Genomic DNA, 11,489 nt, shown 5'->3' with positions numbered 1-11,489 from the left:
TAACCCAAGAGAAAAGGAAATATGAGAAGTACACACACACAAAAGAGCATGCGATAGTCCATTCTAAATCAGCAACTGACATTCACAAAAGTGATTGTGAGATCTTTTGCATGACTTGGTAAGATATCAGCTCAGTGGTGAGCAGTAAACAAAAGTAAATCCAGAATAATAGGAATTATTTGGAAGGTCACAAAAGGGAAAAAAAGTTGTTATATCATGATATAATATGTAGTGCATCCACATTTTGAATTCTGCATGAGCACCAGTCCTCCCATTTCAAAAGAGCAACAGGACTAGTTAGATAAGAATAGCTTCTATATAAAAAGAGGTTAAATAGGATACCTCAGTTATTAAAAAAAAAGTAAAGAAAGAAAGGAAGAGTATGGGCTAAGTCACTAGCAAAGTGAATGGAGAGGTGTTATGGTTGCATTGCTTCCTAAAGTACAAGAACAAGGGAATGTAAGATACTAAAAACCTTAAAGTATAAAACAAGTGCTTCTCACAAAAGCCAAACTGTAACTCTGCAATGGACAGCCGCAGAGATCAAAAGCACAGGTGGGTTGGGGAAGAGCTAGGAAATGCAAATTAACAAAGCTCTTAAACACATGTAGGAACATGAGCCCCCATGTCATGGAGAAGGGAAAGGAGCATTTGGGGGGGTTGTGGTGGTATAGAACTGAAGCTGTATCACCGGGAAAGCAAGTAAAAGAAGGCAATACCAAACTGAATCACTACGATTTAATTGGTCCCATCAATACAATTTCCCAGGAAAGTGGAGGAACATAAAACATGCTCCTCCAGGGGAGGGGAAATACCTGACAACCAACTCAAATGGGGCAGGACAAGAATATAGTATAAAAGTCTTCATGTTTCTTCTCCCATAGCCTAGAGTTTGTACAGAAAGCTCTCACTTTGAGATGTTCCCACCACCATCTCAGTTAAACGTAGCCTGTCATAGAGGATCTTGTCTTGAACCATGTATGCAGTTGTGCTTACAATTGCACAGCAAAATCCTCCCTGAGTGAAAGAAGGCACAGGAAATCTCCCTTTATCTCTAGAGCATTAGTGAAGCAGTTGTAAGGATTAAAGTTAAAATTGACCTTGAAGGACCCGACCAGCAAGGCAATAGTGAGCCCAAAGCAGGCTTCTACAAATGTGTCCCTCAAATCAGGCAGCTTTCAAAAATATGAATGAAAGCCATAAGGAGACAAAGGAGCAGCAGACAGCATCCAAATCTTTATATACTGTCAACATCAGGAGCTAACAGAAGTAACAGAAAAAAAGGTCATAAAATAACCTAGCTCTGATACTCACATTTACATCTCCTCACTCTGCAGTGCAGCTAAGGAAGCCACACTCAAGGAAGGGTCAACAACGTTTGCAGTAATAAACAGCCCAAATCATATCAGAAGATATCTTAACTGTATCCTTAAACTTATCTAAATCTCAAAAGAGAATTTCTTAAAACTACTCTTATGAATAAAACCAAGACCCTCTCTGGAACTTATAACACAAGCTTTTCATTTGCCAAACCGAAGTAGACATCCAATAGCTCAACACAGGATTTTATAGCTACCCTTCAAGGATGTCATGAGCAGATGCTTTAACTGAAGCACCTGACACAGAAGTGCATTTGTCAAGGCCACCATCTGCAGAGAAAAAAGTCAGTAGGACTTGTTTTCTTCTTACCATTCAGAATATACAAACACCCACACCAGAATACTGCATAGTTCTGCCTTTCTCTAGTGATCAAGATACGCATTGCTCAGAAGAAGCTTTGTAACATTCAGCTTCTTCCAGAAACCCCAAGAGTGCTCTGTGTTGGGTTTTTTATGCACCATAACAGCTAACAGGCATTCTGGAAACACAGGAACAGAGCTGAGGAATACCAAGGAAAGAATAAAGTGAAAACGGACTGAACATCAAGAATAAGAAATCATCTTACCAATTTATAGGATCTTACCAATCAACAGTAATTCACACAAAGCCTCCATTATTTACTTCACAACTTTATTTCAGTGGAAGTTATTGGTATAAAATTTAGTATCTAATTATACAGATACGAGGGACTTTCAGGGAAGCTTATTTTGTCCTCTTTAGTGTCTTCTGCAATTTGGTCCTCAGGCATGTTTCAAGAGGACAAATATTACATGTGTACCTTTAATTTCTGTACAAAAGCACTTCAAGTCTTTGTTTTGTTCTTCTGAGTACAATACCCAAAACATGCATATTGTAGACAATATAATAGTCAAGGAAATATTGTCCTTCTTTAAACTAAGGCAGTTAAAACCCCAAGAATATCCATTCAGTAATTTAGAAGAGTAAAAAGGCTTCCTCAGTGCTCATTTACTCTTTAAGCAAATAAGTAAGACATAGCCTCTTGGAATTACCAGATTTGATTGCTGTCATTATTGAAAAGACAGATTGTCAAGGACAGCATTTAATTATGTACATTTTACAATGCCACTAACCCATCAACTTTTGAATAAGAACGTCAGCATTAAGAACTGTGTAAACCTACATGCAAAAATTGCAATAGAATTTTTTTAATAGAACCAAATTGGCAAGTTTTTGGAAAGGATATTTCAACATTAAAAAGAAAAGTCTATTAAAATAAGCACTTCAAGTAACTTAAATACCTTTAGCAAACATGTCCAGCAAGAAACTTCCTGTAAAAGAAATTGTTCTTAGAACAAAAAGCTAACAAATGGCTATTTAGCCACTAATTTTTCAACACAGTGGTGGGTCTGTGTGAAACAATTTGTAATCTAAATAAAGCGAGTTCATTACAACGTTAAAAAACATACATTAAGCAGGACTGATTAACTATTGCATTTCTGTATTTACAAAAGTGCTTAGCATAACAAAATTACCTAAAAAAATATAAACTTTACCAATATCATTTGGTTCTATGTGTATTCCTAGACCTGCATTTGGAAAAAAATAGTATTTACATTGCTAGATTTAGACAAGTTTCCTATCATTTTTAAAGAAATTTAACAAAACTCCCCCCACAAATGGACCCCTTTGTAAGTCAATTCATCTGGCTTGGCTCATTAGAAATAGAGCAGAAGCAAATTCTTGAGAACTGAGCAGTACAAATAATTCTAGCCATTGTCTGTGGCATTAGACCCCAAAACAGGCTGCCGACAAATTGGGCAAGTGGAATTTTCAGAAAGCCAGCGATCAATACAGTGAATATGAAACTCATGCATACAAGGTAACTGCCTTAGTTTATTCCCTGCTGCATATTCATTAATGCAAACACTACACGTTTTACTTCTTTCATTTTCAGCGTGAATATCCCCATAGTTCCGCGTAGAAAGATTGTCAATCTGCTCTTTGGTTAAACCTCTTAAACGATCATCATCGTCATCTTCATTCAGCAAGAAGAAGTGGGCAAGTCGAAGTATGGGCAGTGTTCCATTTTCCACTAAGTTGTTCACATCTTGAGACTGCCTGTTATCTTGGTTCTCGTTACGGCGCCCATAGCGTTGACCATCATCCCTCTGTCCATTTCTTTCCCTGCTGCCTTCTGCTGCATGTCTGTTTCTCGGTGAAACCCCACTTGGATCACTGCTGTTTGCTGAACTTGAGTTATTCTGTGCATCTGATAAGGGATGACCACCTCTCTGCACTTCTGAGTTGGATTCAGTTTCCATTAAAGAGCTCAGTTCTCCAAAGCCCGTCATAATTTGTCTCAGGATTGAGCGAAGAGCCACTGATGAAGGTTCACCAAGCCCAGCTTCTGAAATACGACGGAGAGGTACCCGTATAGTGCTAACATAGGTTCGAATACCTGCCCGTTCTGATCGAGATATTGTATGCCGAAATCCCCCACTGTCACTTTCAAAGGTAACCGTGTTTTCTGACATTCCTACTCTAGAACGAGTTCTACTGGCAATACTGTCACGGTCTCTGTTTTCTCCAGGACGAATTCTTCTCACCTGGAGATCTAGTGTAATTGTTGGATGCCTTCTGACAGCAGCTACCGGCCTACTGGATTCCTCCTCCTCCAAAGTTATTCCCAAGGACGGAACTACACTGGGAAGTTGAGAAGCCTGAGTGTTGCCTCTTGCTTGCTCTTCAGCAGGCTGTGGAGAAGCCTGAGCTATCTGTCTTCTAGTTCTGTTGACTTGCTGTGCATTTCTATCCTGCCTCTGACCACGTTCCTCAGAGTGAGCAGCATCACCTTGCCTTTGCAGCGGAGAGCGGCTTCGACTACTTAAGGTAGACCTCAGCCGCAGAATTTCTAGTCTTTGGTTTGTATTCATCTGAACATTTGTTCTCGCTCTACCCCTTCTGACTCTTGTAGAAGTAACTCTTCCCAGCATTTCTCTCCGTTCACCAGCAGCTGCAGAATTATTACGTGTAGTATTATTTGTTTGGGAAAGGCCTGTCAACTCCCTTGTTCTACTCCTAAGCCTCCCTGAGACTGCATGAGAGGCTACTTCAGACCTTAGTGCCATGGCACGTCCTAAAAACCTGGTCCTTGCAGCTTCAGTGCTTGCCTCCCTTGCAGCCATGCTCCTTGTTCGTGGGGTTACTGAACTGGCAACTAGTTGACGTCTTCTTTCCAAATACAGTCTGGTAGCATCTATATCGACATACTCCTCGCCAGGAGTTTCAAAACTGTTATGATCATGATTTATATTGATTTCAAGACTAAAACGAAACTCCCCACTGTTCGGATTTGTTCGACTCACGGCTCTCCAGGTTTGGTTCCCACTCTGTCCACTGCGAGTGGCATTTCCCGTGCGACGAAATGTGTTAAGCCATTCGAACAAAGAGTCGCCATTTGAGTTTTCTCCAAGAACATCAGAATCTGAGAAACAAAGAATTGCAAAAATTCATATGACTGCATGCTCAGCATACTACGATGCACTCTAAATCCTCTATGCTTGCTGGGCTCTGACTTCAGAAACGACACAGTAGCAGGACATTGCTGTTCCTTCCTTAACCTATCAATCTGGGTGTATCCTAGTCAGCTGATTTTGATTCAGCAAGAAAAAGCATAACAGATTTAGTCTCCTTTTGGAAAGCATTTTTAAAAGTTGTTGTCCCTAAGCAGTGGAACAAATGATCAGAGAATAATAAAGGTTGGAAGGGACCTCTGGAAAACACCTAGTCCAAGCCCCCTGCCAAGGTAGGGTCACTTAATATGGCAAATATGAGCACTGAAGAAATGAGGCTGCGCACACAGCATGATTCAGTTTTCAAGATTCTCCACAGAACTCTCTCTGCATTCCCCTTTTATTAGGGTTCTTTTGGTAAACAGTACCTGGTGTTGTCATTCAATTAACTAGAATTCCCATGACTTTTTGCAAACTCAGTATTTTCATTCACACACTCCTTCTCAGCTCCAAGGCCGAACACTCCCTTTTGATTCCAGTTAAATGAATGCAGGTGCTGCTGGCTTAACTTGTTCCCACAACTTACAGCAGGTGACACAGGAACGCATCCAGGTGGATGCATGGTTTCAACAGATTTTCTCCTTTCGTGCAAATATACTCTTTCCCTACTACAGTATCCACCAGCTCCATTTTCAAATCTCCTCCAACTACAAGCCCAATTGGTTAGTGCTAACTATGTGTATAAAGCAGGCCAATGGTCATGATAACAGTGAAGGTTTTCCCTTGAAGGGATCAAATTACATTCCCCCTACTCCATCATCTCCCTATGTCCATGAAACCTGCAAGAACTTTGGTATCTTCATTTCTGAGCTGCCAATTCCTCTCCTAAATCTGATTAGAACTGGACAAATGATTAAGCCAATATTACTGGGGAATTGAAGACAGAATGCACATAATATGAACAAGCCTCACTTGACTGAAAGAAATGGAAATAAAACAAGAATTGCAAAACAGTAGAGAGATTAACTGTTTTTCAATTAACTAATTTTCCAACTGCTCTAATACAGAGTAAAAACCTCTAAGAATTGAAGAATTAAATTTTTTGTGCTATTACATTTACTAAAAAAGGAAAATAGGAGCAAATAATTTGTGGCCAACATAAATCAGTTTTCATCAAGTACTTCAAGTTTGTTTTCATATCATTAGGAAATCTCAAGATCTTACTTTTTAACAATTCAGAGAGGTGCAATGGAATAAAACAAGACTTGAGATAAGTCTCTCTTAAATATCTGTACAGAACAGCATTTATGCATCATGTACCACGTGTATCTATATATATATGAATGAAGAATGTTTACCTCCAACAGTTCTACCTTCACCTTCTCTGTTATCCAGATCAGACTGTGATGCCAGACGCTCCTTAGCCCCCTCCAAGCGTTGCTGCAACTCTTCTGCTGTTATTTCCCCTGAAATAATTTACATTTTGATAAAGCTGTCAGATAAGATACTATAACTGCCTCAACATAGCCATGCAGAAGTAACATTTTCTACCTTGAATGAAAATCTTCAGAAGGCAGATAAAACTGATGTAACCAGAAAGAAAAGAGCACTAGTGTGAAATTATAATGCAGGTACACAGATAACAGAGGAAGTAGGTCCTGGGGTGGAAGATGAATATGTCAAGAATATGCTGGCTTTCAATAACAACTTAAAGGCCCCCAAAATTGCCACATATCAACAGATATACTTTAATGTACCAAATGTTAATTATTTGGGTTTGGATATTACCTGTACACAAAGATGCTACATTTGAAAGTGTAATACTTTTGTTCCATATGGAGGTTTTTTCCTTTACACAGAGCCACAGAAGTCAAGCTACTTGAGTCATGCTACCACATGTGGTGCCTGACAGCAAGAGTGTTACTTCACGTTACATCTTTTCTACTGAGGGTATCCACATCTTACCAGGAGTGCCAAGCAGGTTGCTGTCTCTCATTAACCTGTAATCTTCTTCGTTGAGCTCATTAATGAACTGGTAATAAGCCTCCTCCCTACCAAGGCGCTCCAGCTGTCGTTGTCTCTCATCTTCGCCACGACTACGCTCTCGTGAAGATGCCTGCTCATTGCCATTTCCTGCGCGGTGTCGAGAGCGATCCATAATAATAATGCTGAGCTGTCCTGAACAAAACCAGAAGGTTAGACTGCGCAGCAATTACAGTAAGAATTTACCTAATTTACAGTAAAGAGTTTCCTCTTTTCATTTTCAATGAAATTAGTTTATTAATAGCTAAAGATGATTAAAGTGAACCAAGCTCCATGTTATTTGTCAAGTCAAACAGAGAAGTTTATTATGCAAATGCTTTACTTGTAGTTTGCTCAAAAATAGTTTCAACCCCCTTTCCTCACTAAAAGGACCTATTGGTTGGTATGGCAACTTTAAAATAAAAAATCATGACAGATTTATTTTTTTTTTTAGCTAGGCAAGGATATTATGGAAAGTTAAAGAAATAACATAAGATCTACGTCCCTTCTTCCAAGTAAAATACAATAACAGTGTGCAGTATTTTACAAGATGAAGTATAACTGAAAACATGGTTCTCTAATTACTGGACTGCAATTACCCAGTGTAGACTTCTGACAACCACAAGTAAGGTAAGACTACATATTTCCATAGGGATTTCAGTGGGGTATTTCTATCGGTAATACCCTTCACATAGCACAAAGCCTATGGATTTATTTGTGGTGGAATGACTCTTTTGACATCTTTACATCATTTGTATATTTTCTTTGCACACTCTAATCCAAGGATTAGCTACCAAAGGAATACCCATCTCCAGAAAACAGGTGTAAAAGGAAAAGGGTTGTACTTCACGCATAGTTCTTCATCACTTTTCAAACACTGAACCAATGGGTCCACACTGTTAGAAGGCATAAAGAACCTTCAATTTCTGTGCCATTACCACCTCTCTCCGATGTGGCCCAGAGTTGAGTCCTATCAGCATCTCAGACCGCTCCCCAGCTTTTCTATTTTCTGAAGAAAACTTGCTCTTCGACACTCAATTTAAAAGAAGAAAAACATCCTTTCAATGCAGTTCCTTGTTTAACAAAAGGCATCTGTAACACCTGCTGAGGCAGACACCTGACAAAAGAGATCGCTTTTCTACACAGATCATCAGGCCAAAAAATCCCAACCACAGGGCACCACTCTGCTTGCATGCAGTTAAATGCCTTTCGTTTGTTGGGTTTTTTTTGTCAATTCACACACATATAAGAGTCACTTCAAGTTTAAATTATGGGGCAAACACAGAACAGCATTCTCAGCACACTCCTGATCAGTAATTAGCCTTCACAGGACAGGTGATGAGACAACAAACAGACCAAACGAACTGACTATTAGAAACACATTCAATTAAAAGCAAATCTTTATCAATGCTGCAAACAGATACAAAAAAAAAAAGTAAATCAGAAAGTGTATTTGCCAACAGCAGAAGCTGGCATACATTTAATATACGTTTCTTACATTCTTTGTGAGATCCATTCTGATGTATCCTTGGTCTCATTATTTTCCAGCCCATCTTACTTCCCCCTGCCAGCCCCTGGTAACTGCACTTCTATACACCTCTTCCCAATCAGTCTTTCTACTTATCTTCCTCCTGTGTCTAACATTGCATTTTGATGCATTTAAAACTTCCCTCCTAGTTCTTTAACTCACTCAGATTTATTTATTTTTTTTTAAGTAGAGTATCTCCCCTTCAAGACACTTTCCATTCCCATAATATTTGTGGGGAGGTTAAAATCACTGTTGCCCTCTTGGCTCAGCCTCACAAACTGTAGTTAACTGCTGACTTCCATTTCCCACAAGAGCAACGCTCAAATCAGGTCAATTCTCAAATCACACTTCTAAATACAAATTTCTCAGGTAGTTCTTTCTCTTACTACCCTGGGTTCCTCAAAACAATAGCAGTTCCCACCCAAGCCCCAACACCCCCCCACTAATTAGCACTATCATTACCTTGACGACACCCATGTTTGACAATTATCATAACACCCAATCCATACCGCACTAAATACAGAAGTGCCTCTGTCCTAGGTGACTTACAACTTAACGAAGGTGAAGCAGGAAGGGGTAAGAGGACAGATAAAATTCATTTAGTTTCACTTGAGGTTGCTATTTAGACAAAAGCCTTAAAACAACTAACACGTCCACAATGACCATACCTAGTCAAGCGACTTCCTGGGAACATCAGTGCATTGCTACACGGAAAAAAATTATATATATGTATGTTCTTAGAATGACAAGTACATCATATGTAGTCCCCCTCAAACCAAATTTAAGGTGTTTTTCAAAAGAAACGTTCTTTGCTTTTCAGTTACCGTCCACAGAAAATCTGTAAATCTCTTTGATTTTGTGGGTGGTAGTAAAAAAAATTACTCTTTTGTTGACAACTGTATGGTAGGATGATTAGTCACACTCTTTCAGTGACTCACTTAGAAACAGTTAAGAAGTGTGAAGTGCTTGGTTGTCCCATCTGTTTAACATAACTGCACGGATGACAACTACTATCCTTATTTATCAAAAGCCATCCAAACTAAGTACTTTGGCACTTAAAATGTTTTACTTCTGAAAGTTGAAGGGTATTATCTGCATCAAAAATGAGGTACTTTGTCACTAAAATATTTCAGAGTATTGAAAAGTTGAAGGGTATTAACTAAAAAACAGAAATCGAAATCCACTTATGACTCAGGATTACTCTTCCTTTGCAGAGACAGGACCCACATGCCAACAGTATACGTTTTCTAGAATTTTCAACCTAAGATTTAGTCCTTATAATATACACCTTATGATTTTAGGTTTTGGCCTGTTTCCATGAATTACTACTCCTCCTGTTCAATTAGGTACTCATCTTCTGAAAGACTACCACCTGATTGTAAGGCGACTGACTACGGAGTTTAGCTGAGGAAACCTCCCCTCTGGCTCCAGAGGGCTATTTAAGCATTTCTGTCACACTGCAGCCTCCAGGCAGGATGATCTCACCGACTTCAAAAATTAAAAAAAAAACCAACAACAAACCAACCAAAACACGAAAAGAAAAATAAAAATCAACCAAACCCAGAAAACCCCATGCACAGAGCCTGGGGAAGGAGGGAAGGAAGAAGAGAGAAACGAAGAGTCAGAGAGTAATGAAGGAACAGCCCGCGGGACACCCAGCGCGACCCAAGCCCGGTGCCTGGGACCGCCCGCCCGCCCCTCCCCCCACGCCGGCAGCAGGGCCTGCAGAGGCCAGCGCCGCGCCGGGCCCACGGTGTGCGGCCTCCCGGGCAGGACAGGGCAGGTGCCCGGTCGGCCCGGGGCTCTTGGGGTCTCTCCGGGCTCCGGCCCGGCCCGGCCGCCCGTCCGTCGCCGTGGGGAAGGGGCGGGGAGGGCAGTGACTGACAGGGCTCCTGCCCAATCACCGGGCCGGCCCGCGGCCGTCGGCCAATGGTGGCAGGGCTTGGCAGCGCGTGCCCTCCCGCCTCTCTGCCCCCGGGGCTCCCGGCTGGGCCCGGCATGGACCGACTCCGACCCGGCCGCACCGCCGCCCTCCGGCAATGCCCGCGGTCTCAGCTGCCCCGGCCGCGCCACCCGCTGCGGTAAACCGGCCCATGCCTGCCGCCCGCCCCGGCTGGGGGGAGCCTGCCGAGAGCGCAGCCGGGGAGACCCGAAAGCCTGTCCCTGCCTGCTGCCGGTGACGGCGCCGACCAGCCTGGCTCAACCCCGCTACGGGCTCCGCTCCCCTCGTCTCCCAGCAGCGGCAGGAGCCGCCTCCACCAGGACGATACCGACCCCTTGAGTGGACGAGCGGAGCGCGCTCCAGCCCCGATTGCGGTCCGGGCACCGGCTCCAGCTCCAATTGCGGTCCGGGCGACTACCGGCGCCGCCGGCGCAGGTTCCGAGGGCGGGAGAGGACGGCCCCTGCCGCGAGCCCCGCCCGCCGGCGCACGCGCGCTTGGCACTTGACAATAACTCCCCTGAGGAGTAGGATTGTGTATAATCACTGCTCCCAGGCCTAGTGCTGTTGTAAAGGGGACGCCTCTCCGTTTTCCATGACTCTGCCTCTCCTTCCTTCCTTTCTGTTTACCTTCCTTTCTGCAGGAATCTTCCGCCTTCTCCATTTTCGCTAAAATTTTCAAAAAAATTAATTGCTTGGTCCCGTCACAGAGGCTGTTTCGTCTCAAGCCGCGATTTTAGCAATTTCGATTTGCAGAGCCTTAGACAGAAGTTTTTCCACACGGGATGCCGAATCTTTCACAAATTTTGCATATGCTAATTGTGGATACATTGACATCCACAAACTTGCTCCTCCGAGTTGCGTCTGCAGATTGTCACAATGCGTGGCGGAAGCTGCCAGGCTACGACTGGAGCGTGTTTCACGTCTTGCACAAACTCTCTGAATCAGCAAAATGAGAGGATTTTGCGAGAAGGGTGCTTCAACTACGCAAAAGAACCTCATCCCTAGAATATCCAAACTGCTCAAACCACTGTTTAAACTTCCTCGTAGAAATAAGCAGAGTTGGCATATTTTCTGTGCAACTGGTCCGGATACAGAGGAAAACTCTCAGTAATGAATGAGCTGCTAGGAAGGGCCCAGAGCCACC

The 11,489-nt window shown here is 42.4% G+C and overlaps 1 protein-coding gene across 6 annotated transcripts; it reads right to left on the bottom strand.

The window, feature by feature from the left end:
• Positions 1-1,993: 1,993 nt before the first annotated feature.
• On the bottom strand, positions 1,994-10,748 carry RNF6 (ring finger protein 6). Of its 6 annotated transcripts, none has more exons than XM_027727151.2 (4): positions 10,678-10,748; positions 6,819-7,031; positions 6,212-6,319; positions 1,994-4,825 (listed from the first exon to the last, which is right to left on the bottom strand). In XM_027727151.2, the coding sequence occupies exons 2-4, from the start codon at positions 7,009-7,011 to the stop codon at positions 3,108-3,110; spliced, it is 2,019 nt and encodes a 672-aa protein (XP_027582952.2). In that variant the 5' UTR covers positions 7,012-7,031; positions 10,678-10,748; the 3' UTR covers positions 1,994-3,107. The 6 variants fall into 6 exon arrangements, with proteins under 6 accessions (XP_027582952.2, XP_027582950.2, XP_039242794.1 ...); XM_027727149.2 differs by lacking the exon at positions 10,678-10,748 and adding an exon at positions 7,814-10,657; XM_039386860.1 differs by lacking the exon at positions 10,678-10,748 and adding an exon at positions 7,817-10,657.
• Positions 10,749-11,489: the final 741 nt, after the last annotated feature.

The sequence above is a fragment of the Pipra filicauda genome, unplaced genomic scaffold (genome assembly GCF_003945595.2).
Source record: "Pipra filicauda isolate LSUMZ 115617 unplaced genomic scaffold, ASM394559v2 scaffold50_size3627746_pilon, whole genome shotgun sequence".
Classification (NCBI taxonomy): Eukaryota; Metazoa; Chordata; class Aves; order Passeriformes; family Pipridae; genus Pipra; species Pipra filicauda.
Note: the sequence above shows the minus strand (reverse complement) of the source record. Positions and strands in the feature narration are given on the sequence as shown.

Bases quoted from the DNA above. Each gene is read 5' to 3' on its own strand.
- RNF6 (XM_027727151.2), bottom strand. From the start codon at position 7,011: ATGGATCGCTCTCGACACCGCGCAGGAAATGGCAATGAGCAGGCATCT. The intron at 6,320-6,818 runs GTAAGATGTGGA...AAATTATTTCAG, and splicing joins CAACCTGCTTGGCACTCCTG to GGGAAATAACAGCAGAAGAG. The intron at 4,826-6,211 runs GTAAACATTCTT...TTTGTTTCTCAG, and splicing joins TGAAGGTAGAACTGTTGGAG to ATTCTGATGTTCTTGGAGAA.